General features: G+C 49.6%; 1 protein-coding gene across 1 annotated transcript in view; it reads left to right on the forward strand.

The window, feature by feature from the left end:
• The window catches only part of LOC115467380 (MAM domain-containing glycosylphosphatidylinositol anchor protein 1-like), a 27404-nt gene extending 4478 nt beyond the window's left edge, over positions 1-22926 (forward strand). Inside the window, exons 2-3 of the mRNA XM_030199253.1 lie at positions 11794-12063; positions 22631-22926. Coding sequence (XP_030055113.1) covers positions 11794-12063; positions 22631-22926 — 566 coding nt within the window. The remainder of the gene's footprint in view (positions 1-11793; positions 12064-22630) is intronic.

Genomic DNA, 22926 nt, shown 5'->3' on the forward strand with positions numbered 1-22926 from the left:
AGCGGATGCGTTTAATGAATAATGTCAGTTAGGTACATAACAGTATTGCTTCCAGCTTCCCCTATATAAGTACGCAGCTATGGAATGCCTTACCACTAGCCGTGAGAAAAATCCACAACCTAACTAACTTTCGGAGATTACTCAAGACCAACCTGTTCAAAAAGGCATACCACAACAATATAGCCCAACCACCAGACAACGAGTCTCAAGCCTGAACTAGATAAAACCCAACTCTCTATACTTGACTACCAAAGACAACTCTACCACGAGTGAACTTTAACGCAATACCACCCTATCTCGAATTCCGATAATGAACTCTTTCTAACTGACTGTTTAATCTACTATGTCAATCACGTTCTAATGTAATACCACGTGTATCTCTCACTCCGGAAATGGCGATCGCCATGACGGAATAATGTAAGCCACATTGAGCCTGCAAATAGGTGGGAAAACGTGGGATACAAATGCAATAAATAAATAAATAAATAACTGCTGCATTAAGCTGCTGACATTCACTCTTGTCCTACAGTAGGCATAAGTGGTGGCTCCTGATTACTGATAACCACACAAAGTGGAGGAACACTCAATCCCGACGTACGTCAGCGAGAGAGAGTCCAGGGAGCAGGGTAGATAGGCTGTTCCAAAGGACCAAGGGAGACGTAGGTTCAAAAGATGATCTTTTCATTTATTTGTTGCATTTGTATCCCACATTTTCCCACCTATTTGCAGGCTCAATGTGGCTTCCATTATGCCGTAGTGGCGATCGCCATTTCCGGAATGAGAAATGCAAAGTTCATACCTGATAAAGTAAATTACAGAGTAAGTTAGACAGTAATTTATAGAGTAAGTTAAACAATCAAATATAGAGAGTTCATTTCAACATGAGAAGTAGTGTGATAGTTCGTACACTTTCGTTAGTGATAGAGTGGTTGAAGCAGTCACGTGTAAGAAAGTTCGATTTTATCAAGTTTTGGTAGAGTTCTGTTTCCTCGTGTTTAGGATGGATCTTTGTGGTATGCCTTTTCGAACAAGTTGGTTTTCAGTAGTTTTCGGAAGATTGTTAGGTCGTGCATTGTTTTTATGACACTTGGTAATGCGTTCCATGTTTGCGTGCTTATGTATGAGAAGCTAGTTGCATATGTTGATTTGTATTTAAGACCTTTGCAGCTTGGGTAGTGGAGATTCATGAACGTGCGAGCTGACCTTTTTGTGTTCCTGGATGGTAAGTCTGTAAGTTCCGACATATAGGCCGGGGCTTCTCCGTGGATGATTTTATGGACCAGAGTACAGATTTTGAATGCAATTCATTCTTTTAGTGGGAGCCAGTGTAGTTTTTCTCTTAGGGGTTTGGCGCTTTCATATTTCATTTTTCCAAAAATGAGTCAGGCTGCTGTGTTTTGTGCAGTCTGTAGTTTCTTAATGATTTGCTCTTTACATCCTGCATAGATGGCGTTGCAGTAATCTAGGTGGCTTAGTACCATTGATTGTACCAGGCTGCGGAATATCTTTATTGGAACAACTCAAAAGACTCGACACAGCTGCTGTGTTTCAGTGTTTTTGTAGACTTCAGGAGTCTACAAAAACATATACAATACTATGTCCTGATTACTGATCCCATGATGTTCAGCGCAATTTAACCGGCCACGAACGGTTCATAGCCAGTTAAATAGTGCTTAACTGGTTATCCGTGAATATTCCGCAGGAGATTTCTCTCGCTCAATATTTGCGATCAGCGCTTGGCAGCTAACCTGTTATATCACGCGATATAATCAGCTATCTGCGAATATGCCAACAGAAATCCAGGCCTATGGCCTGCCTCAGGAGTCTGTTGATGATAATTGAGTAACGTGGAAGGGCATAATCGAAAGGGACGCCCGAGTTTTGCTGAGGACGTCCTCGCAAAACGTCCCAGTGGAGGGGCGGGGAAACCCGTATTATCGAAACAAGATGGGTGTCCATCTTTGTTTCGATAATACGATCAGGGACACCCAAATCTTGACATTTAGGTCATCCTTAGAGATAGTCGTCCCAAGACTTGGTCGTTTCTGATTTTCGGCGACAATGGAAACCAAGGATGCAAGCTGTTTGGTCGTGGAAGGAGCCAGCATTCATAGTGCACTGGCCCCCCTGACATGCCAGGACACCAACCGGGCACTCTAGGAGGCACTGCAGTGGACTTCATAAATTGCTCACAGGAACATAGCTCCCTTACCTTGTGTGCTGAGCCCCCCAACCCCCCCCCCAAAACCCACTACCCACAACTGTACACCACTACCATAGCCCTAAGGGGTGAAGGGGGTACCTACATGTGGGTACAGTGGGTTTGTGGTGGGTTTTGGAGGGCTCACATTTACCACCACAAGTGTAACAGGTAGGGGGGGATGGGCCTGGGTCCGCCTGCCTGAAGTGCACTGCACCCACTTAAAGTGCTCCAGGGACCTGCCCGAGTATGATATTTGAGGCTGGCACAAAATATTTTTAAAGATGTTTTTTGAAGGTGGGAGGGGGTTAGTGACCACTGGGGGAGTAAGGGGAGGTGATGGTCATCTGGTCATTTCGGCCACCTTTTTGTGCCTTGGTCATAAGAAAAACAGGACCAGGTAAAGTCGTCCAAATGCTCATCAGGGACGCCCTTTTTTTCCATTATGAGTCGAGGACGTCCATGTGTTAGGCACGCCCAAGTCCCACCTTCGCTACGCCTCTGACACACCCCCATGAACCATGGTCATCCCCGTGACGGAAAGCAGTTGGGGACACCTAAAATTGGCTTTCAATTATACCGATTTGGGCGACCCTGTGAGAAGGACGCCCATCTTGCGATTTGTGTTGAAAGATGGGCGTCCTTCTCTTTCAAAAATGAGCCTGAAAATCTCCAGAATCGTATCTTTTCAGATAAGTACGAGACGCCTAGAAGATCTACTTCAAGCCACATTATCACAAAGGTCTTTTTCAAGACCCATTCTTTGTATTATTACAGTAGGCGTATCGGCCGGCGCCCAGTTACCTTCCGGGTCAGAATATGTACCCAGTTATTCAGTGCCGGGAGCGGCACATCCCCCAGCTTTAAATATCCGGGGTTAATTCAGCAAGCCGCTTAAAGCCATGGTCTGATTATTACCTGTAAGCTGCTTCCGCCCTCTCACAGGGAGGAGAAGGGTTAGTCGCTTCTGGCTTCTCCTCCATTCTCCAGAAAATCTTTCTTTCTTTCTTTCTTTCGCTCTCTCCTTCTTTCTCTTTCTGTTCTTTCAATCAAAACTACACATTTCATTCCAGACCCGAGTCACTTCCTCCCTAGACATTTGCCTAGAGCATCCATGTGGATCCATATCCCAAGACAGTATCCTTTCCCAGGCTGTTCTCTTCGGTTATCTAGCAGTCTAAGCCACACGTAGGGATTACAGTGTCCTTCCCACAGCTTGAGGCCACCTCCTGCCCCTCCTAGGTCCACAATAAAACCCGGGATTGTAATAACCTAGAGTTAGAACTGGGCAACTGTCCTTCCCTCCCCACCAAAGTGAAGAGTACACTTGCAGGCCCTCTGCCAGGCCTTCTATTTCTTGCTATGCTCAAGGTACACTCTTATTCAGAAATAGATGTAGCACAGATCTCTTACCTTCCTTTTCAAACACAGTTCAGAAATATACAGAGCAGTTCATAATGTCTTTGACGTCAAGCCCTTTCCTTCACCCTCCTTCCAATATCTTCCCAAAGGCTGAAGGGACCCTCCCCTCCCTCCCATCTTTACCAGCACTAACACCTGGTAACCTCCCACATAGGTCCAGGGGCTTAGCCAGACCTCACGGTGGGAGGGGGCCAGAGCCCGAGGTTGGGGGCACATTTTGAGTGCCGCCCTGCTGCCCCACCCCCACCGCCATGCCTCACCTTGCCTCCTCGCCCCCCCCCCCCGCCCCCCACTGCCCCACCTCGCCTCAGAAACAAATACCTTTGCTGACGGGGGTCCCCAATCCCTTCCAGCCGAAGCCTTCTTCAGCATCAGCGTGCACAGGAGGAGCAAGAAGAAAGAAGAGCAGGGGGCAGGCAGCGAACGCGGCTGCGCCAGAGACCAGCGCTGAAGAAGGCTTTGGCTGGCAGGGGTTGTGGACCCCTGCCAGCCAAACCAGGGGCCCGGATGAAATTTGCGGGGGCCCAGGCCCCCATGGCCCCCCATAGCTATGCCCCTGCGTGGGTCAGGGCTGGACTAATTATCTGCTGCTGCTCTGCTTTTGTAGAAACCTCCTCCCACCCTGCACCAAGGTAGGAAACCAGACTGCAAGAAGCCCTGTCAACTGTTCACCTTTCACCCTGGCTAGGGCCGAGATGACCATAGGTTTCTCCTCCAACGCCTTCTCTTCCTCTAACTCCTCTCTTCCCTCTTCAGTTTGCCAGTCCATAGGCTCCTCTCCCGGTCCCTCCTCCAGCTGACTGACATCCTCATAATTAGGCTTTCCAAACCCCTCCCCCTCTTCCCCCTTAGGATCCTGGGGATTGTAGTGCAGGGAACGCCTCTCATCCAGTGTTGCCAGTGCTGCGGGTTTCTCGCCCAATTGGGCTCCTTTCCGCGAGCCGCTGCGGCTTTTTCATGCCGCGTGCGGGTTGCGGGATTTTGGGCGGCTTTTTTAAGCCCCGCCAGCGTTTTTTTCGCCCACCGCAGGTTTTTTCCTGGTTTTCCCACGGCCGCGGCCAATAGAAGCCCCACAGAGGCGGGCTTAATGGTGTCACTTGTATGCAAATGGCCTCATTAATATTTATTAATGGTGTCATTCACATGCAAATTGTCTTTGTGCGGTTTGGGGCTGGCTTTGGGCGTGACAAATTTTTTTCCATCTGGCAACACTGCCCTCAGCCCTGTCAGGTGACCTATGCAAGGACTGCTGGGAATTGTAGTCTTTTGGCCTTTCATGGGAAGGAGAAAAACTGGTCCCTCTGAGAGGATCAAGGCTTTTGTGCTGGAGCCTTTTGTTTCTGTACTGACGTGGGGTTTTAGGGTAGAAATTGGCCCCCTTTTCTTCTCCCCCACATGTTTCCTTGCCCTTTCTCCTGTACTCTTCACATACCCCATTAGTATTCCATGAGTTACGCTCATAAGCGTAGGCCCCGCCTGCGTTCCAGCCCCTTTTGCAGTTAGGCACAATGGCGCCTAGGCACTCACTTATCCACTGCGCCTAACTACACGCCAGATCGGCGCAGTTTTGCACGACAGACTGTAGAATGAGGGAGATGTGTGTACTTGTCAGTAGAACAGGGTCCATGTTGCAGCGTGAAAATACACTACTGGACTTTCAGTTCTTCAGGATGCAGCCGTCCCCCCAGCAGTGACCTTCCAATTGCCACCTCCTCAATTAGACCCCTGCTGTTCTGCCATCCTGTTTGCCAAATGGTCCTTTTTACCATTCTCAATAGCAGAGCTAAGTATTTCTATTAACAGAATTTGTTCTAGAAAATCTTTTTTCTTCTGCTGCGACAATTGTCTGAAACAATGAAAAGTGATTTTTGGTAAGTGGTGATTTACCGCTTATAGACCTGCCTCACCACTGTGCAGTGTGAGGTTGTCCTGAAGCTATTATGAGGTGGTTTTTTTCTCCCATTTTTTTTCACTTCTTTCAAATTGATGTTTGCTTGTACATGATTTTTAGTTTTGACTGAAGAACCTCTCTCCTCTTGTAGTGATATCTTAGGCACTGAACATTTCCCTGTAATGAAGCTAAGTTCCAAAGTACATAAGTATTGCCACACTGGGACAGACCAGAGGTCCATCGAGCCCAGCATCCTGTTTCCAACAGAGGCCAATCCAGGTCACAAATACCCGGCAAGATCCCAAAAATGTACAAAACATTCTATACTGCTCATCCCAGAAATAGTGGATTTTCCCCAAGTTCATTTAATAATGGTCCATGGACTTTTCCTTTTTTAAACTCCACTAAGCTAACCACCTTTACCACATTCTCTGACAATGAATTCCAGAGTTTAATTACACGTTGAGTGAAGAAAGATTTTCTCCGATTCCATTTAAATGTACTACATTGTAGCTTCATCGCATGCCCCCTAGTCCTAGTATTTTTGGAAAGCGTAAACAGATGCTTCACATCTACCCGTTCAACGCTACTCATTATTTTATAGACCTCTATCATATCTCCCCTCAGCTACCTTTTCTCCAAGCTGAAGAGCCCTGGACGCTTTAGTCTTTCCTTATAGGGAAGTCATCCCCAGTGGCGTACCAAGGGGGTGGGGGCGGTCCGCCCTGGGTGCACGCCGCTGTGGGGGGTGCTGCGCGCCTGTCGGCTCCGCTCGTTCCATGCTCCCTCTGCCCTGGAACAGGTTACTTCCTGTTCCGGGGCAGAGGGAGCATGGAACGAGCGAAGCCAAGAGGCGTGCGGCACCCCCCCCCCCCCAGCAGGTAAAAATGCACCTGGGGGGGGGGGTATCCTTTCGCAGGGGGGAGGTGTCCTTTCGCGGGGGGGGGGGGGGGGGGGGGGTGTCGCGCTGCACCCAGGGGAGGGCGCATCAGCGATCCACCCCGGGTGTCAGCCACCCTAGGAACGTCACTGGTCGTCCCATCCCCTTTATCATTTTTGTCGCCCTTCTCTGCACCTTTTCTAATTCCACTATATCTTTTTTGAGATGCGGCGACCAGAATTGAGCACAATATTTGAGGAGCTTCTGCTCTCTGTAAAGAATCCCTCCAGCTGTTCATATAAAAATAATATTTCTATACAGTCCTTTTTATATTTTACCACACCAAATATTTTTAGACATTTAAAAGTCACGTCTTTGGGTAGGGGTTGAAAAGTATGAGTGCTGCACCGCCTTTGGTACCAGACATTTCTAGGCTGAGTGTCCAGCAGCAGCAGGAAATGTTTCCTGATGGTCAAGCTCCATCTGCTCTGAGCAGTACAGTCTTCCTGCCACTGGGTGGCAACAGCACAGAATTCTTTCTCCACCCCCAGAAAAGGTGAGGGATAAAGAGAACTGGGGAGAGAAGGGGGTGATGGAGGAAAAGGAGGGAGACAGAAGGAAGGGGGTGGGAAGAAAAGATTTACAGAGGAGAACTCTTTTGACATCCAACCTTCCTCTCGGACCCCTAGGCGCCCAGGGTTACAGAACACTGTTGCCAGCCCCCTACTTATGAACATCTGTTGTGTCTCCTAGGTGTAAAAATCATGTGACATTATAAGAGTTAGTAATAACCTGATGAGCAGGGTCGGCTTTGTGTGTGAGTGGGGGGGGGGGGGGGGGGGAGGGAAAAAGGCACCTGTCCTGGACCCCACAGCTCCGTCTCCTCCTCCCTTCCCAATCTTCCTTAAAATTTGATTTTTTTTGTTACATTTGTACCCTGTGCTTTCCCACTCATGGCAGGCTCAATTTGGCTTACATGGGGCAATGGAGGGTTAAGTGACTTGCCCAGAGTCACAAGGAGCTGCCTGTGCCTGAAGTGGGAATTGAACTCAGTTCCTCAGTTCCCCAGGACCAAAGTCCACCACCCTAACCACTAGGCCACTCCTCCACTGTTGCTACTATTTGAGATTCTACATGGAATGTTGCTATTCCAACATTCCATGTAGAAGTCGGCCCTTGCAGATCACCAATGTGGCCGCGCAGGCTTCTGCTTCTGTGAGTCTGACGTCCTGCACGTACGTGCAGGACGTCAGACTCACAGAAACAGAAGCCTGCGCAGCCTTCTACATGGAATGTTGCTAGTGGAATAGCAACATTCCATGTAGAATCTCCAATAGTATCTATTTTATTTTTGTTACATTTGTACCCCGCGCTTTCCCACTCATGGCAGGCTCAATGCGGCTTACATGGGGCAATGGAGGGTTAAGTGACTTGCCCAGAGTCCCACTAGCAACATTCCATGTAGAAGTCGGCCCTTGCAGATCACCAATGTGGCCGCGCAGGGCTTCTGCTTCTGTGAGTCTGACGTCCTGCACGTACGTGCAGGACGTCAGACTCACAGAAACAGAAGCCTGCGCAGCCTTCTACATGGAATGTTGCTAGTGGAATAGCAACATTCCATGTAGAATCTCCAGTAGTAGCAAAATTCCGTATAGAATCTCCAGTAATATCTATTTTTTTTTGTTACATTTGTACCCTGCGCTTTCCCACTCATGGCAGGCTCAATGCTGCTTACATGGGGCAATGGAGGGTTAAGTGACTTGCCCAGAGTCACAAGGAGCTGCCTGTGCCTGAAGTGGGAATCAAACTCAGTTCCTCAGTTCCCCAGGACCAAAGTCCACCACCCTAACCACTAGGCCACTCCTCCACTGTTGCTACTATTTGAGATTCTACATGGAATGTTGCTATTCCAACATTCCATGTAGAAGTCGGCCCTTGCAGATCACCAATGTGGCCGCGCAGGCTTCTGCTTCTGTGAGTCTGACGTCCTGCACGTACGTGCAGGACGTCAGACTCACAGAAACAGAAGCCTGCGCAGCCTTCTACATGGAATGTTGCTAGTGGAATAGCAACATTCCATGTAGAATCTCCAATAGTATCTATTTTATTTTTGTTACATTTGTACCCCGCGCTTTCCCACTCATGGCAGGCTCAATGCGGCTTACATGGGGCAATGGAGGGTTAAGTGACTTGCCCAGAGTCCCACTAGCAACATTCCATGTAGAAGTCGGCCCTTGCAGATCACCAATGTGGCCGCGCAGGCTTCTGCTTCTGTGAGTCTGACGTCCTGCACGTACGTGCAGGACGTCAGACTCACAGAAACAGAAGCCTGCGCAGCCTTCTACATGGAATGTTGCTAGTGGAATAGCAACATTCCATGTAGAATCTCCAGTAGTAGCAAAATTCCGTATAGAATCTCCAGTAATATCTATTTTTTTTTGTTACATTTGTACCCTGCGCTTTCCCACTCATGGCAGGCTCAATGCTGCTTACATGGGGCAATGGAGGGTTAAGTGACTTGCCCAGAGTCACAAGGAGCTGCCTGTGCCTGAAGTGGGAATCAAACTCAGTTCCTCAGTTCCCCAGGACCAAAGTCCACCACCCTAACCACTAGGCCACTCCTCCACTGTTGCTACTATTTGAGATTCTACATGGAATGTTGCTATTCCAACATTCCATGTAGAAGTCGGCCCTTGCAGATCACCAATGTGGCCGCGCAGGCTTCTGCTTCTGTGAGTCTGACGTCCTGCACGTACGTGCAGGACGTCAGACTCACAGAAACAGAAGCCTGCGCAGCCTTCTACATGGAATGTTGCTAGTGGAATAGCAACATTCCATGTAGAATCTCCAATAGTATCTATTTTATTTTTGTTACATTTGTACCCCGCGCTTTCCCACTCATGGCAGGCTCAATGCGGCTTACATGGGGCAATGGAGGGTTAAGTGACTTGCCCAGAGTCCCACTAGCAACATTCCATGTAGAAGTCGGCCCTTGCAGATCACCAATGTGGCCGCGCAGGCTTCTGCTTCTGTGAGTCTGACGTCCTGCACGTACGTGCAGGACGTCAGACTCACAGAAACAGAAGCCTGCGCAGCCTTCTACATGGAATGTTGCTAGTGGAATAGCAACATTCCATGTAGAATCTCCAGTAGTAGCAAAATTCCGTATAGAATCTCCAGTAATATCTATTTTTTTTTGTTACATTTGTACCCTGCGCTTTCCCACTCATGGCAGGCTCAATGCGGCTTACATGGGGCAATGGAGGGTTAACTGACTTGCCCAGAGTCCCACTAGCAACATTCCATGTAGAAGTCGGCCCTTGCAGATCACCAATGTGGCCGCGCAGGCTTCTACATGGAATGTTGCTAGTTGGAATAGCAACATTCCATGTAGAATCTCCAGTAGTAGCAACATGCCATGTAGAATCTCCAATAGTATCTATTTTATTTTTGTTACATTTGTACCCTGCGCTTTCCCACTCATGGCAGGCTCAATGCGGCTTACATGGGGCAATGGAGGGTTAAGTGACTTGCCCAGAGTCCCACTAGCAACATTCCATGTAGAAGTCGGCCCTTGCAGATCACCAATGTGGCCGCGCAGGCTTCTGCTTCTGTGAGTCTGACGTCCTGCACGTACGTGCAGGATGTCAGACTCACAGAAACAGAAGCCTGCGCAGCCTTCTACATGGAATGTTGCTAGTGGAATAGCAACATTCCATGTAGAATCTCCAATAGTAGCAACATTCCATGTAGAATCTCCAGTAGTAGCAACAACATTCCATGTATCTATTTTATTTTTGTTACATTTGTACCCTGCGCTTTCCCACTCATGGCAGGCTCAATGCGGCTTACATGGGGCAATGGAGGGTTAAGTGACTTGCCCAGAGTCCCACTAGCAACATTCCATGTAGAAGTCGGCCCTTGCAGATCACCAATGTGGCCGCGCAGGCTTCTACATGGAATGTTGCTAGTTGGAATAGCAACATTCCTTGTAGAATCTCCAGTAGTAGCAACATGCCATGTAGAATCTCCAATAGTATCTATTTTATTTTTGTTACATATGTACCCTGTGCTTTCCCACTCATGGCAGGCTCAATGCGGCTTACATGGGGCAATGGAGGGTTAAGTGACTTGCCCAGAGTCACAAGGAGCTGCCTGTGCCTGAAGTGGGAATCCAACTCAGTTCCTCAGTTCCCCAGGACCAGAGTCCACCACCCTAACCACTAGACCACTCCTCAGAGGAGCCCCAGCGCAGCAGCCATTCCCACAAGTTGCCTGCGACCTCCCCAAAGCTTTCCCTCTCTGCCGCAATCCGTCCCCCTCTGACGCTTCCTGTTTCCACCTGGGCGGATCACAGCAGAGGGGGAAAGCTTTGGGACAGCCTGTGAGGATGACTGCCGTGCTGGGACCCCTCTGAGAAGGGAAATAAAAATGTTAAAGAAGACCAGAAGGTGAGCGGAAGGGAGGGAGATGGACTATGGGTGGGGAGAAGGGGAAGAGATGCCTGAACCACGTAGAAGCAATGCAGGTGGGGAGGGGGGGATCAGGTATCAGGGGCCCCCTCCTTAATTTCTTCCCCGGACCCCACCGTGTCTAAAACCAGCCCTGCTGATGAGAGCCATGTTTAGATATGAAAGGGGTCTGGGGGGCCTGTCTTCCCTTCTCATTTGCTTTCCCTCCCCTCTCTCTTTCTCTCCCCAAGCTGCCAGGAACAGCTCAGGGAGCAGGAGGAAACTCTTTCCTACACCTCCCAAGGCTCATCAGTTTTGCTAAGCAGTAAACACCTCTGGGGGGGGGGGCATGGGAAGTTGTTCTCTCCTGTCTGGCCCCAGCAATTTACACAGAGACAGCCGATAGAGGGGGGAGAGGCAGCCAGACTGTCGATTCTCCCTTGCCCCCTTTTTCATCTCCTTTTCTACCGGATCCAGATGGGAGCCCAACTACTTCATTGGCTACCACCCGTGCTACAGGGCCATCTTTAGATCTGTGTTTTTTCGACTGCCATGGTGCACCCCCAATGGCGGGGCCTGTTGCTGTCACATCATTTGCACCAACTTAAAGATGCCCCTGGAATTAATGAGGTATTAAAGGTTGCCTAAAACTATCTCAAGTTGCTCCAGTAAAAAGGATTCAGTTAGCATCTCTTTGCAGGCTTTCCTGTTATACTAGGAAACATGCTTTTCTCTTTGTGTTGATTTTAAAGGTTTTGCATGCTATATCCATGCTGTGAAGGCCATATAAGAGAGCTGGTCTAATCGGAATGGAGCCGTATCAACATATTGAAAGCTGCCATTTTGAAATGGCTGTAGTGGTGAACATGACGTGTAATTAAATGACTGGGTTAGAGAAGGAAACGGTACAGGTGTAGTCTCTCTCTGATTGCTTCCTTTTTGCTTCCAGTTCCCCCTGTAGTGGAGCCGACGTTGGAGGATATCCGTCAGGGCCTGGGGCGCAGCGTAGTGATGAGGTGCACCATGCTGAAAGGAAGCCCCATGAAGGTGGCCACTGCCATCTGGAGATTCAACAAGAATCTTCTGACGGTGCCTCTCCTGGAGCAGCTGGAATACTCGGAGCTGAAAATAGACAGCCTGAGCCGAGAGGCCAGCGGCACCTACGAATGTAGCATCTCCAACCACGTGGGCTCCTCGACCTGTGTCTTTCAGGTTTCTGGTAAGTCTTACAGAATAGAAAATGACAGAAAAGGAGTGTTCAGCCCATCTAGTCTGCCCAAGTTCCTTCTTGCTAAAATGTCTTAGCCCCTCTGTATTAGGCCTCATATAGTGATGTTCATCCCTTCTTCTGGGCCGGTCTTAGGCAGGAGCAACCGGTGCGGCCACACAGGGTCTCTCACTCCCAGGGGCCCTGTGCTGCCGACTAAAGACCTGCATGGAATGGGGTTTCCTCTCCCATGGCAGATCCAGCATTGATCTGATCCCTTCCTTCCCTGTAAGTCCAGTATCTACGCCCCCCCCCCTCCCCCCGTCCACAAAAACCTGCCACATAGGAGTTCCCAGCTCGCGCTTTGCTTTCCTGCCTTGAGCATGACGTCACCGCGATTTCACTGGGAACCTCAGCATTGATTGGTGGAGAAGCTGGGGGGGGGGGGGGGAGTTAGGAATAAAGAACCACCACCTGAGAGGAGAGTGGGTCTTCTTCAGCTGTGGACAGCATGACAGCTCACAGAAGGGGGGGCAGAAAAAGCAGTGGCAGAGGAGAGCTGGATCATGGAACTAAACCAGCAGTCAGGTTCTTTGCTACGCGGGCAGCGGTAAAGGAAACAAGCTGTCTGGACCGACCCGGTCCTTCTTTCTGCAGCATCCTGCCCGCGCTTAAACAGGAAGTTACATCAGAGGGGCGGGACGCTACAGAAGATAGGACTGGTCGGCCTATACAGCCTGTTCCCATTGCCGCTGCTGGCGCTAGCACCAGCAACCAAATCAGGTTTTGGGGGAATGGGGACTGGGAGGTGCTGGACTGAAGGGTAGGTAAGGGAGAGGTTTTGGATCCATAGCGGAAGAGGAGAGGAAACAGAGGGGAACACAGGGAACACGGAACTGCTGGGCTATAAGGGGGAAGGGGAGATAGGAGACAAGACATGCTGGACCATAGGGGTGGAAGGGAAGGGAGAGAGGACAAGTGAATGCTGGATCGAAAGGGAAAAGGGTAGGGAGAAGGGACAAAGAGTAAATGGACCATTGGGGTGGAGCAGAAGGGAGAGGGGAGAGAGTATTGTTGGACCCTATGGGTGAAGGAGAGGCGAGATGGAATTGTTGAATCATAGGGGCTGAGGGGAAGAGAGAGGGGAGAAGGATTGCTGAACCATAGGGATGGAGGAGAAGGAGAAGGGACAAGGAAATGCAGGACTAGGGGTGGAGGAGAGAAAGGGGTGGGCAGAACATGGAGATGGGCTACAAGTGTGGGTGGAGAATGAGAGAGACAAAATCTTAGGGTAGAAGAGTGTAGGAAGGAAGAGGGAGGGGAGATGCTAGGCATGGTGGAACCATGTGGGAGAGACCATCAGGGTTCTCAGGGGAGATGAGTGAGAAGAGGATGGTGAGTACCGAGGGTAGAAGTGAGTCAGCAGGGGGCAAGGCTAGGCAGGGTTGGGGTGGGGCTAGCCCAGGGGCTAGGTTGGGCAAGGGGTGGGGCTAGCAAGGGAACTGAGGAGCCCCACCAAGCTGGTCTGCACAGGGTCCCGCAATTGCTAAGACCGGCCCTGCCCCTGTTCACACGCATTCAAATGGACCCAGAAAAGCCAGATGGCTTGTGAAAGCTTTTTTGAGAGATGTTTTGGGCACGTGGTAAGAACAGGGAACTTGTCGTAAGGTTTAATGCAAGAGCCTCCTCTTCTATCCTTAAAGCAGAACCTTCCGTTACTATTTCTTAAGGAAGGTGCAGTATTACTTTCCTAATCAGTGACGACTAAGGGAGATGTAGGACCTGCTTCCTCACCCAGGTCATCCCAGACGGGTTGATCAAGTCCGTTTTTTTGGTCCCAGAACTACAACCCCCTCATGCAGTGATGCAAAACTAGGACTTCATCAGTCTCTGTGGATTGTGGGCGAGGTAACAGCCCTGGAGAGTCTTCGCCGCCAGTGGCTCTCTCGATAACCCTGCACTGCAAAAGTCAGGTTATGCGGGGGGGGGGGGGGGGGGGTGCCACTACCTATATAACAGGGAAAGCAATTTCTTCATATATCTGGGGGTGTAGCTATGTGGGGCTACGGGGACATGGGCCTCCGTAGATTTGGGCCTGCCCCCCCCCCCCCGCCACCAACCCCTTTGTCCCCCCCTTCCCACCGCCAACCCTCCCCCGCCACCATCGGGTACCTTTGCTGGTGGGGGTCCCCAACCCCCACCAGCCGAAGTCCTCCAGCACAGCCACATTGCTAATCTGCAAGAGCAGGCTTCTGTTTCTGTGAGTCTGACGTCCTGCACGTACGTGCAGGACGTCAGACTCACAGAAACAGAAGTCTGCCCTTGAAGATCAACAACACGGCCGCGATGGAGAAGAGGACTTCGGCTGGTGGGGATTGGGGACCCCCGCCAGCAAAGGTACCCGATGGTGGCAGCGGGGGAGGGTTGACGGCTGGGGGAAGAGGGGGGTCGAAAGGGTTGGCGCTGGGAGGGTCAAAGGTGGTGGTGGCGGCAGGGAGGTCAAAAATGGGGGAGAGGGGTCGCCGGGGGAGCTGAAATGTGCCCCCTCACCTCGGGCTCTGAACCCCCCTCCCGCCAAAGTCTGGCTACGCCCCTGCATATGTCATGTGCTAATGAACAAACTCTACTAAAGGAGCGCATCAAACACTCTTTACGTTTTTAAGTCAGATCGACATTGTTCTAGTGGTAGACTTTACGAACAGCTAAAATGTGCAAATATTTATTATGATAATTTCTTATACTGACTAACACATCATCATCCTGACTTGACTGAAACTGTCTCTCTTTACAAAACGCAGTCCAAGAAACACACGGTCACATTTTGTAACACTGTTTCGCCACAATATCATCATTTTAGTTGTGTGTGTGGTTGTTTGTAAAGTCTACCCAAACCCTCTTCCCCCACTTTCCGTCTCTGTTGACAACGCCCTCATCCTCCCCGTCTCTTCAGCCCGCAATCTCGGAGTCATCTTCGACTCCTCCCTCTCCTTCTCTGCCCATATCCAGCAGACTGCTTAGACCTGTCGCTTCTTCCTCTATAATATTAGCAAAATTCGCCCATTCCTCTCTGAACAGACCACCCGAACCCTCGTCCACTCGCTCGTTACCTCTCGTCTTGACTATTGCAACCTTCTTCTCGCTGGCCTCCCGCTTAGCCATCTATCCCCCCTTCAAGCTGTCCAAAATTCCGCCGCACGTCTTATCTACCGCGTGAACCGATACTCTCATATCACCCCTCTCCTCAAGTCACTTCACTGGCTCCCTGTCCGCTACTGTATTCAGTTCAAGCTTCTCCTATTGACCTTCAAATGCACTCAATCTGCAGCCCCCCATTACCTCTCTACCCTCCTCTCCCGTATGTTCCTGCCTGTAACCTCCGCTCTCAGGACAAATCACTCCTATCTGTACCCTTCTCCAACACCGCTAACTCCAGACTCCGCCCCTTCTGCCTCGCATCACCTTATGCCTGGAACAGACTTCCCGAGCCCATACGCCATGCGCCCTCCCTGCCCATCTTCAAGTCCTTACTCAAGGCCCATCTCTTCTCCCTTGCTTTTGGCGCCTAACCACCTTCCCCATTCATGCTACCTACACTGACTACATAGTTTGTAACCTTTAAATTGTAAGCTCTCTTGAGCAGGGACTGTCCTTCGCCATGTTAAACTTGTACAGCGCTGCGTAACCCTGGCAGCGCTATAGAAATGCTAAGTAGTAGTAGTAGTAGTAGTAGAACAATGTTGATCTGACTTAAAGATTGTTTGATGTGCTCTTTTAGAAGAGACTACCAATGCTCTGACTGCCAGATTCTGTATAGGCCGCTCAAGGTTGGGTGTGCGAATTTGGACATGAATCACAGATCCGCACGTAAACTAATTAATCAGGAATTAACAATCAGTAATTGGTGTTAATTGGCAGTCACTGGAGTTATGCACAGATCCGCTCAACGTCCTATCCTATAACAAACATGCCGTCATTTTATCAAAATATAGATGTACCAGCAACCTATAACATTTATTTAGATTTTGCTCCCACCTTTTTCAGTAGTAGTTCAAGGTGAGTTACATTCAGGTACTCTGGATATTTCTCTGTCCCAGTAGGGCTCACAATCTAAGTTTGTACCTGAGGCAATGTAGGGTTAAATGACTTGCCCAAGATCACAAGGAGCAGCAGTGGGATTTGAACCGACCTAGGCCACTCCTCTACTCCAGCCCAAAGACTCTTGTTACTCTTTGGGGTTCTACATGGAATGTTGCTACACTTTGAAATTCTGCATGGAATCTTGTTATTCTTTAGAATCTTTATTTATTTAAATTTTGCTCACACCCTTTTCAGTAGTAGCTCAAGGTGAGTTACATTCAGGTACACTGGATATTTCTCTGTCCCAGGAGGGCTCACAATCTAAGTTTGTACCTGAGGCAATGTAGGGTTAAGTGACTTGCCCAAGATCACAAGGAGCAGCAGTAGGATTTGAACCAGTCACCTCTGGATTGCAAGACCACTGCTCTAACCACTAGGCCACTCCTCTACTGGCAACATTCCATATAAAATCTCAGATAGTAGCAACAGAATCTCAAATAATTTATTTAGATTTTGCTCACACCTTTTTGAGTAGTAGCTCAAGGTGAGTTACTACTACTACTACTTAACATTTCTAGAGCGCTACTAGGGTTACGCAGCGTTGTACAATTTAACAAAGAGAGACAGTCCCTGCTCAAAGAGCTCACAATCTAATAGACAAGTGAACGGTCGGTCCGATAGGGGCAGTCTGGATTACTGAACAGTAAGGGTTAGGTGCCGAACGCAGCATTGAAGAGGTGGGCTTTAAGCAAAGACGGGCAGGGAGGGGGCTTGGCGTAAGGGCTCAGGAAGGTTGTTCCAAGCATAAGGTGAGGAGAGGCAGAATGAGCGGAGCCTGGAGTTGGCGGTGGTGGAGAAGGGTACTGAGAGAAGGGATTTATCCTGTGAACGGGGGCGGGAACATGAGGGTAGAAAGATAGTGAGGGGCAGCAGACTGAGTGCATTTGTAGGTAAGAAGGAGTTACAGTCAGGTACACTGAATATTTCTCTGTCCCAGCAGGGCTCACAATCTAAGTTTGTACCTGAGGCAATAGAGAGTTAAGTGACTTGCCCAAGATCACAAGGAGCAGCAGTGGGATTTGAACCGGCCACCTCTGGCTTGCAAGACAGGTGCTCTAACCATTAGGCCACTCCTTCTGATGAAAGGTGTTGCTTCATCATTCAACTACATATTTTCCAATACATTTTTAAGGGCTCCTCAGAGTACACAAAGCCCAGAATATTTCTCTTAGTGCTGGAGACCTCACTGGTCCCAGTTTTTCTGCAAACACATCTTCTTGTAAAAAAAACTTGAAGTCAAATACACTTTGCAAAAACATGCTTTTCCAATGACTTCTCTGGAAACTGCTGTTCTAAGCCTGCTGCTGAAACAGTTGTAACTGAAATTGGACCTGCCACCGACGTGGCCAGGTTTCTGTTTGTTCACCAGGGTAACAGTCCACTAGAGCAAAAAAAAAATTATTCATTACTCACAAGCAGCCAATATGGTGACAGCGTCTAAAATATGCTGTAAAACTGAAAGATCATATACCAACCAAAGGCGTAGCCAGACCTCGCAGTGGGAGGGGACCAGAGTCCAAGGTGGGGGGGGGGGCATATTTTGGTCTGCCGCCCTGCCGCTCCCCCCGCCCAATGCCGCAGCAAATATCCTGGCTGGCGGGGATCCCCACAGTGGCGTAGCCAGAAGTCAATTTTTGGGTGGGCCAACAGGTTGGATGGGTGGGCACTAGACAGTGGTGTGCTGGTAAATGTTTAACAACAGGCTTTCTCCCCGTCCACCTGTGCAAAATTGCAGAGCTGGCTATAGCCGGGGAGAGAGCCTGGGGGGGGGGGGCAATGCATTACTCTCTCCAGGAAAAAAAAATTAAATGATCCCAGGTTCCAATTTAATTCATGTTTAATGTGGGATAAAATGCCATAAATAAGTAAATATAAACTTTTAATGTTGAGCACCTGATTCTCAAAGTGGACATATTCCAAACACTATAATGAAAATAAAATGATCTTTTCTACCTTTGTTGTCTGCTTCCGGGTTAGAAGGAGGCAGCGTGTATGATTCGCTACCGCTGCTGCTGAGTGCTGAGAGGAGGGAGGTAAATCCCGCAATCGTGGCGGCGGTGGGCAGCGTTTGGGAAGCGCTGCCGTGAGAGTGAGGGAGGCAGATTCGGGAACGGAGCTCAGCCTGCTCCCTCCGCTCCGCTGCCTCCACTGCTGGGTGGGCCTGAACCAAAACTGGGTGGGCCTGGGCCCACCCAGGCCCACCCATGGCTATGCCCCTGGATCCCCAACCCCCTCCAGCTGAAGCGTTGTCCAGCGCTGGTCTCCGGTGCTGCCGCATTGCCTGCCCTCCTCTGTCTTCCCCTCACATCCTACGCACTTCTTTAGTGAAATTGAGGGGAAGACAGAGCAGGGCAGGCAATGCGGCGGCTGCCAGCAAGACCAGGGGCCCACAGGAAATTTGGGGGGGCCAGACCCCTGTGGCCCCACGTAGCTACGCCACCGATACCGAGTAGCAGGCACAGGATCATAGCGATTGGTTAGTACTCCTATATCATCAAAGGACATCAAACTAATGACCCCCCCACTGCAACTCAGCCTTTAAACCATGCGGTTGCCTGGAATTTACCAAATAAATTTAACGTTTGTTCAGCGTGAGGCCTATATTTTATGACACGCAATGGAGGAGTGGCCTAGTGGTTATGGTGGTGGACATTGGTCCTGAGGAACTGAGTTCGATTCCCACTTCAGGCACAGGCAGCTCCTTGTGACTCTGGGCAAGTCACTTAACCCTCCATTGCCCCATGTAAGCCGCATTGAGCCTGCCATGAGTGGGAAAGCGCAGGATACAAATGTAACAAAAATAAAATAGCTACTATTGGAAATTCTAGATGGAATGTTGCTACTATTGGAGATTCTACATGGAATGTTGCTAGTTAGCAACATTCCATGTAGAAGGCTGCGCAGGCTTCTGTTTCTGTGAGTCTGACGTCCTGCACGTACGTGCAGGACGTCAGACTCACAGAAGCAGAAGCCTGCGCGGCCACATTGGTGATCTGCAAGGGCCGACTTCTACATGGAATGTTGCTAGTGGAATAGCAACATTCCATGTAGAATCTCAAATAGTAGCAACAGTGGAGGAGTGGCCTAGTGGTTAGGGTGGTGGACTTTGGTCCTCGGGAACTGAGGAACTGAGTTCAATTCCCACTTCAGGCACAGGCAGCTCCTTGTGACTCTGGGCAAGTCACTTAACCCTCCATTGCCCCATGTAAGCCGCATTGAGCCTGCCATGAGTTGGAAAGCGCGGGGTACAAATGTAACAAAATAAAAGGGTGTGGCCATGGGAGGGGCATGGGCTGAAGCAAAATACAAAACAGGAGAAATCTTCCACGACGGTGAAACAGAGCAGGCAAAAGTAGAGGCTGATGAAAGACGAGTCACCACTGGAGATGTGAATCCATCATGAATTATCATGAATAAGTAAAGGGCCCGACACGGGCCGTGTCTGCATCAGGGGTCAAACAGTAAACTCCAAATGTAGGCAAAGGACCGCAGCAATATTCGAATTGGAAGCTGTACACCTTACCCAAATGCTTGTACGTTCAAAGCAAACGGAACAAACTTCTTGCAACGACTTTGGGAGCAAAAGAATCGCAAAAGGGGGGCTTGGGCGGGTCAGGGGTGTTCCCAGGATTTAGGTGCAATGATGTTATAGAATAACGTCATTAGTTGGCAGGCGTAAGCATAGGCGGTCGGTGGCCCAACTGTTTGGGGAGGCTAAAGGGGGCGGGGTTAAGGGTGGAGCCAGGGGTGGAGCTTAAATCCATAATTGTCTGATAACACACAGAAAAAATAAATAAAAAAGTCACAATTAATACCTTTTATTAAATTTAGATATTAGATATGTATCATATGTCAAAGAATAAAGTGGTTGCTCAAAGCATATTCTAAGCACAATCGCTCAACTGCAAAACACTATGCACAACTTTGTGCAAAAACACACTCAGAACTTTACTGTACCATAAATATTACACTGGGCGGAACCTAATACACCAATATACCACCCATACGGAAAATGCAGACCGTCAACAATATGAAACAAGGGATCATAATATCACAATTCTCATGTAGAGCCACAAAACACCCTAATTCATGTTTAATATGGGATAAAATGCCATAAATAAGTAAATAAATATAAACTTTTAATGTTGAGCACCTGATTCTCAAAGTGGACATATTCCAAACACTATAATGAAAATAAAATTATATTTTTCTACCTTTGTTGTCTGGTGACTTTCTTTTTCTGATCATGCTGGCCTAGTATCTGATTCTGCTGCTATCTGTCCTCTTAACTCCGTTTCCAGGGCTTCCTTTCCATTTATTTCTTTCCTTTCCTCCTTTCTTCTTCATTTCTGGTCCTCAGCTTCTGCCTATTTTCTTCATCCATGTGCAGTTTTACTCCTCTCTTTCTTTTCCCTCATCTCATCTCCTTCCTCAGTCTTTCCTCCCCTCCATCCATGTCCAGCATTTTTTCTCTCTCCCCTCCTCTCCCCTGCTCTCCATCCACCCATGTCCAGTGACCCTTCTCTCCCCCTGCCCTGCAAGCACCCATGTCCAGCAGTGATCCTCCTCTCCCCTGCCCTGCATGCACCCATACCCGGTGACCCTCCTTCCCCTGCCCTCCATCCACCCATGTCCAGCAGTGATCCTCCTCTCCCCTGCTCTGCATGCACCCATTATACCCAGTGACCCTTCTCTCCCCTCCTTCCACAAATGCCCAGCGACTCCCTTCTCTCCCCTGCCACCCCCTCCCGAGTTGTTCGGCGAATTCCTCCCCCTCCCTCCAGATCCGGTCCACTCACGTCACCGACCTGACTCTTCTGAGCTGTCAGCGCTAACTCTACCCCGCTGCGCTGGCGCTGCCGGTGTTCACGCTTCAAAATGGCCGCCAAGACTTACAGGGCGGCCTCCAAGACTTCAGCCGAAGTCTCGCGAGGCCACCTCTGGAAGTCTCGGCGGCCATTTTTAAAGCGCGAACGCCGGCAGCGCCAGCGCAGCAGGGGAGAGTTAGCACTGACAGCTCCGAAGACGAAGAGCCAGGTTGGTAACGTGAGGGACCAGGACCGGATCTGGAGGGAGGGGGAGGAGCTGGCTCGCTGCGGCTGGGGAGGCTTAGCCTCCTCAAGCCTTCGATACCGGGCGCTTATGGGAGTAAGTGCTTGTGCCCGAAGTTAGGGTCAAGATGTGTGGTAAGGTATTACCTATAAAGGTCGTTCCGTGCAAAGCGCCCTTTGCAGAGTTACTAGCTTAGGGGTCATTTTCCTAAGCCGTGGTAAAACGTGGCCTGTGGCAGTGTGGGCACATGTTTTAGGTGCACGGTACTGGTCCATTTTTTACTGCGACTGGGGAAAAAGAGCGTTTTTTTAAAGGACTGGGAACTTCAAACTAGCGCGTGCATATTTACGGCCTGAGCCCTTACCGCCACCCATTGACCTAGCCTGTGCCGCTGATTACCACCATGCCTCCCTCAGTAGAAAATAGGAAATTATTTTCTACCCTGGGATTTGGCGCATTCCAAACTCAGAATTTCCGCCGAACGCACGCACTAATTCAGATTTGGCGCCCGCTACCCACGCGTTAGCCTTCCCACACCTGAGTTGTCTGTCTGTTTGATGTTTCTGTCCCTGCTGGTAGGAGCCCAGCATTGGTTTCCCGGTCCGTGCTGGGATTCCTTCTGATTTCTCTTTCCCTTGTAATTCGGGGCTGAATGTTGCAGCTGATTCTCCCAGGCCAGATGTTGTTGAAATGGTAGAGATTTATAAGCTTTATGACGGGGTCTGGACCCCACTCTGAGGTTTCCAGGATCAGCCTGGTCCTGATTTGACCCTGGGGCATGTATGGATTTAGAGAAATCAGATTTACAAGGGCAGAGAGATTTAGTGAAAGAAGGGGGGGAGGGTATACAGGATGGCCGTACAGCTGATTTGATGACAGTTAAATAACCCTGGCTCTCTGCCCCTCATGCATCACATCTCTAGTCCTGAGCAGCATGAGATGGAAGGAAGTGACTGACCCGTACCAATCTGTAAAATTGCTTTTGATGCAATAAAGCACTCAGCCTGTGCAGAGCAGACACAGTACATCTACAGTCTAACTCCTACCTTGCCTTGCTTCATTTGGTAAGGAACACAGGAGCATTGTAAGCACACAGGCCAGTGTATTCCCTTGCTTCAGCTGTCTGGCGGCTCCATGCAGTGGGAAGCTGGTGTGACTGCCCAGCCTGCAGGTGGCGCTCATGCTCCCAGCTGGCTGATCTGCACATGCTGCTGGTAGGGCTGAACCAGAGGGGCCTGTGATGAGGAAGATGCAGGCCTTCATTCTCTGTTTTTCTTTTTTTTTTTTAAATCCTCTTACTGCTTGTCTTTTCTCTTTTCCCATCCTTTATCTCACATTTCCTGTCTTATCTCTCCATGTTTCCCATTTCCTCCCTCCCTTCCACCTGCAGGGAGAGCTTACAGCCCTGAGTTCTACTTTGACACTCCCAACCCGGTAAAAGCACAGAAACAGTCCAAGAACTATTCGTACGTCTTGCAGTGGACGCAGAGGGAGCCCGACGCGGTGGACCCGGTGACAAGCTACAGGCTGGACATCCAGCAGGTGAGACACCAACCACCCTGGGATGCTTTACTTCAGGACAGGTGGTCAGAGGGGCCCCGGGTTGCTCTGCAGAAGAGAAAAGCTTCCCAGTTTCCCTCTGACATTCTCAAGGTTTTTCAGCTGAATCCACGGCTGGAAGGCTGA

Source organism: Microcaecilia unicolor, chromosome 3 (assembly GCF_901765095.1).
Source record: "Microcaecilia unicolor chromosome 3, aMicUni1.1, whole genome shotgun sequence".
In the NCBI taxonomy this organism is placed as follows: Eukaryota; Metazoa; Chordata; class Amphibia; order Gymnophiona; family Siphonopidae; genus Microcaecilia; species Microcaecilia unicolor.